General features: G+C 30.1%; 1 protein-coding gene across 1 annotated transcript; it reads right to left on the bottom strand.

Annotated features, from left to right (window-relative positions):
- Positions 1 to 3412: 3412 nt before the first annotated feature.
- Positions 3413 to 4408, bottom strand: LOC108471551 (cytosolic sulfotransferase 15-like). Its single transcript, XM_017773152.1, has one exon. It carries the CDS (start codon positions 4406 to 4408, stop codon positions 3413 to 3415), a length of 996 nt encoding a protein of 331 aa, XP_017628641.1.
- Between the last annotated feature and the right edge of the window lie 934 nt (positions 4409 to 5342).

Below are 5342 nucleotides of genomic sequence, written 5' to 3'. Positions count from 1 at the left end.
TTTGTATTTTAATTTACATATTTGCACCTTTGTAATATTGTTGATAAATGGTGTAATATATTAACTATGTACATGTTCCATATTAGTTACTTTGCTTTTGGATTTCCGTGTATTGATTTATGATCGAGCTTGCTTACTTTTTCATCTTAAATTGTTCATTTCATTTTTTTATATAAATCGAATAAATGTACTTCAACGCTTTTATAGTCACCCTTATTTAAAAAACCTCTCAAAATAAGGAAATATTTCGTGTTTGGAAATTCGAGAAATCGTGCCCTAACGTGCTGGGTTTTGATTTTTCGTTTGATCGAATAACTAAATATCCTTTTGAAATTTCATCCATGTTTTCTTAAATTAAAAAATGAGGCAATATTTTGTGTTTGGAAACTCGAGAAATTGTGCCCTAACGTGCTGGGATTCGATTTTCCGTTTGACCAAAATTTCATCCATGTTTTCTTAAATTAAAAAATGAGGCAATATTTTATGTTTGGAAACTCGAGAAATCGTGCCCTAATGTGCTGGGTTTCGGTTTATCGTTTGACCAAATAACCGAATATCCTTTTAAAGTTTCAATGCATGAATTTTGGAAATTAAAAGATGACCTTGGTATTTGGAGTTTGAAATGTCGTATCCTAACGCGCTAGATATGATACTTTATTCTTTCGAGACAAAAGAATCTCAGCAACCAATTCGAATTATCCAAACATTTTGAAAGAGATTGTATTTTTAAGATCTTTTCAAATTTTCGACATTAGGACATCAATTAATCAATTAGGTGCCAATTTTGGGCGTTACGAGGGTGCTAATCCTTCTTCATACGTAACCGACTCCTGAACCCATTTTTTTTATTTCGAAGACCAAAATCGATATTTTAAAAATAAGATGCTTCATTAGGTGATCCGATATAATTTTTTTTGTAATGAAAAACTCAACTCTTATTACAAGTGAATTTCTAAAAATTCTTTTCGATTTCTAGAAATTCTAGAAATCACTTTATTTCTTGGTGTCAAAATCAAAACAAAATAGGATATGTGGTAAAAAACGGGGAATCTATTTTCTTCTTTTTCCAAAAAAATGCTCTTGGAGATTGTGTAATGCTTACTCTTAAACTCTTTGTTTACGCCGTAGTAATATACTTTGTTTCTCTCTTCATCTTCGGATTCCTATATTCCACCTCTTAGAACGAAAAGAGCTTAAATCAAAATACTTAATAGCATGGCGAGATATTTATACAAAACTTCTACCCCGGGCAAACGCAATGGAGCCGTAAACAGTCAAGTGAAATCCAATCTATGAAATAATTTGATCTATGGATAGCATCGTTGTGGTAAAGGTCGTAATGCCAGAGGAATCATTACTGCAAGGCATAGAGGGGAGGTCATAAGCGTCTATACCGTAAAATTGATTTTCAATGGACGAATTGTCTGAAGAGGATTGCTTAACCGTAGCAAGAGCGCAAAAAATTGAGCGTTTTTTATCACAACCCTTTTTCGTAGCGGAAGTATTTACCGGTTCCCCGGGGAAATATGTTGGTCTAGCAGAAACAATTAGAGGATTTAAATTGATCCTTTCACACCTAAATAAAAAGGATTGGTGGCGACTCCAAATTTTTGTTTTAAAAAGTCGATCCCCGTTTTTCAAAAAAAAATGGTTTCGACATTTCATACATCTTATTCACAACATATTTAACTTAATATATTGAAATACAAGTAGAGTTAGTATGAAAACTTACCCCTTTTGTCAAGAATTTCTTCCTTTCTTCTTTATTTCCCTTCCTTCCTTATCTTCACCACTTTCCTTCCCTTTTCTTCTCATTTTATTCACTTTTATTTGCTATGTTCTTGCTTTTAAATTGATGAACATATTCTCTAAAATCTCTACTTTATCTTTCTCTTTGGTGTCAAAGGAGATTTTCAAGAATTTTTGGTGAAAAGATGGGTTTTCATGGCAAAGCCCTAAATTGTAAGAAAAATAAAATTTTCTCTTCTCTACCTATTTTTCACATTGGAATGTGAAAAGATGATTTCTCTTTATCTTTCCTCTCTTTTACACCAATCATTTTCATAATAAAATATAAACAAAAATCTAATTAAAATATTAATATTATAACATTTATATAATTATTTAATTTAAAATATCATTAAAATATCTCTCATGCCATCATGACACTCTAAAATTCTCTCTCATGCTAATTGACCATATTTCCCTTTATAATATTTAAAATTTCATCCTTGAATCATTTCTTAATTTGATAAAATTGTGATTTAGTCCCTCATAAATTTTTATTTATTCAATTTAGTCCTTATTTATCCCCTTTCCTTATTTTCTAGACTCTTTCACCCTTAAGATATTTGTACTATTGACCCTTCAAATTTTCCATATTTATAATTTAACCTTTTACATTTTAAATATTTACACTTAGACCGCAAGACTCTTCATATCTTTGTGCTTTAGTCCTTGGCTCAAATTAATATTTCACAACATACTTCTCATTTCATTTTTCTCTAACATCTCTTATCATTTACTTTCATTATATATTATTTCACTAAGAACCTATCTCATATTATTTTCTACCAAGAGGGTTTTGAGGATGTTACACATACACTCAGGGGCGTAGCTAGGGGGTTGGCAGGGGCCCTGACCCCCCAAAATGAAATTTTTTTCATTTAGGCTCTTTAAAAATTTGAAATTAGTAAAGGTAAAATTGTACTTTAACCCCCTAAAAATGATAAAAATGTGATTTAATCATTTAAAAATCATAAATATATAGACTATTCAAATGATAACATTACATCTTTACTATCGCAAAAATTATAACTTAATTTCGATCCTCTAAATTTTTGTTTGAATTTGCCCCACATACACTCTCACATACACATTCCTTCTTCCTGAACCTAAAAGGTCTATCACCAAAAAACCTCATCTCTTTACATCCAAATCATCCACCGTTTAACCCACCACCTTCCTCCCCTATTACTCCTAGTGGTTAACAAGCCTTTAATCATTCTCAATTATTTTTCTAAATCATTCTCAATTCTTTTTCTAAAACTTTTAATACAAAACAAATTTATATTTGATGCATTTTTATTATTATTTTCACATATAAATCTAAAAAATATAACCCGGAACAATTCTTTTTCTAAACATTTTTAATGCAAAATAAATTTATATTTGATGATTTTTTTTTCACATATAAATTCACAAAACATAACCCAAAGCAATTTTTTTGGATGACAATGAGAGAATTCTAGTATTTATTATAACAAGAAAAAAAAGATAGACAAATGGGAGTAAAAGAGATTTTACTCACAAAGACAAGTAGTGGACTCCAACATGCAAATATATATATACACATATATATCATGCAGAAACATTATCCTTTGATATAAGCTTAAAAAAGATATCTCCATGATCATGCAGAAGTGATATCTTTTGAAGTTTTGGAGGACAAATTAAATGATAAACCTGAGCTATCCATTTTTTCTTGAATAAGCTTCTCTAAACGTTCAACCATGAAAGGTGTGAGATAATTGCTCCAATCTCCCACTTTTCCTTTCCTAAAAAAACCTGTGTGTGGAATTCCAGAAATATGTACCCCTTTCTTGTTCACTTCCACTTCTTTCAAGTTTTCAAAGCTACAAATTTTCGCTATTTCTTCCACAACTCCTTGTTTCTTTTCATCATCCGTGAAAGGAACTCCTAAGAATATGGCCAAGTTTTTCAAGTGGGAGTTGATGTCTTCCTTAAGATCTTCATATTTCAAAAACAATATTTTGTTGGGGTTTTCTTGGCTTGCCTTCCAATATCCCAGTACATGATCAAAAAATGGTCCATACGCATAGATTCCATGGTAGAACTTGTCAAATGCTTCATCTACTGAAAGTGGCTCTAAGCTTTCGTCTCCAAGCTTGTAGAGGAAAGACCAAAGAGATATAAACATATCCAAGGGGTTTCTACATATGAAAACAATCTTAGAGTTGGAATCTTTAATGGAAGTCGGCAATGAAGCGTAAGGGAGGTGGGTAGAAAGAAGCCTTGGTTGATAAACACAAACATTTTGAAGATCCGGAAAAGGGTTGTTCAAATAAATATCACACTCCAAGAAACGAACAGGTTGGTGAGGGCCAAAGGTGAGCAACGGATTTTCATCCCATGCAAACTGATTGCGGTACAAAGTGGAGAAAGTCAATGCTTTAAGCCAAGTAGTGCCGCATTTTGGGAAGGTAGAGACGATAATATCAGAATCACATGCTTGGAAATGTTTCTGAAAAGAAATCACAGCTCTTAAAACAATTGATGGGCACCAAAAACCTTGATAGAAATAAAAATTGGATGCTGTCCAACTTTTTTCTTTAGGGAAGGTTTGCACCAGTCTTTTGAATTCATCATCTCCAGGACTCCTCCACATCATGAAACTTTGAAATCACTTCGGCTTTGCAGATTTTTGCTGTATCCATTGTGAAATTAGCAACGCAACAGAGAAAGGGATAGCGAAGAACTCTCAAAACCAGTTTTCCAGAAAATTTATATTAGATTTATTCAGTTAAATATTATAGTATTAAATAATAATTCTAAAACTTATATCTAAAGTTTTATATATTCATGTACTTATCTTATGTTGATATTAATTTTATATCATATTATATTCTTTATTTTATATAATAAATTTTTTTTTTGTCTACTAATATCGTTTAAACACTTCGATTATCACAATGTAATTAATTTAATCCTCCTTGTTAGCTGTAAGGTGTAATTAGACAGTGACGTCCACAATTACTGCCTACTAATTGGATGCTCTTCGAACCACCCAACAGAAAAGAGGAGGCAACAATTTAATTGTCTGGAGCTGTTTTTAATTGAGGAAGAAATTTAAGAAATGACACACACACACGTATTGATTTGAAAGTGATCCAAAACTTAATTAACAATCCTGAGTTTTTTTATCTAAATATTTCTGTTATTTAAAATATTTTGGTACTTGCTTTTCATTGAATGTAGCCTGCTGTTCTTATATTGATTGATGTTTTACCAAGTATAAATAATTAATAATAAATATTATATACTTTAGTATAAATAATTTATAATATATACTATATAATTTAGTTAATTAACTAATAGATTATATAAAATTATCGTCAATAAATTTTTGATTATTTAAACTATATTATAACTATATTAATAAAATAACATATAATTATATTTTTTAAAATAAAATATATATATTCTAAAATTAAAATATTATTTTTATTATTTAAAAGAATTTTAAAACTTAAAAATGTAGATGCATGTTTAAAAGTCATATGATAATTGCATTTGAGTGTAATAGTTTGTAAGTATTACGT

This window comes from Gossypium arboreum, chromosome 11 (genome assembly GCF_025698485.1).
Source record: "Gossypium arboreum isolate Shixiya-1 chromosome 11, ASM2569848v2, whole genome shotgun sequence".
In the NCBI taxonomy this organism is placed as follows: Eukaryota; Viridiplantae; Streptophyta; class Magnoliopsida; order Malvales; family Malvaceae; genus Gossypium; species Gossypium arboreum.
Note: the sequence above shows the minus strand (reverse complement) of the source record. Positions and strands in the feature narration are given on the sequence as shown.

What these genes read in the sequence shown, in the direction of transcription:
- LOC108471551 (XM_017773152.1), bottom strand. Translation starts at nt 4,408, where the DNA reads ATGTGGAGGAGTCCTGGAGATGATGAATTCAAAAGACTGGTGCAAACC.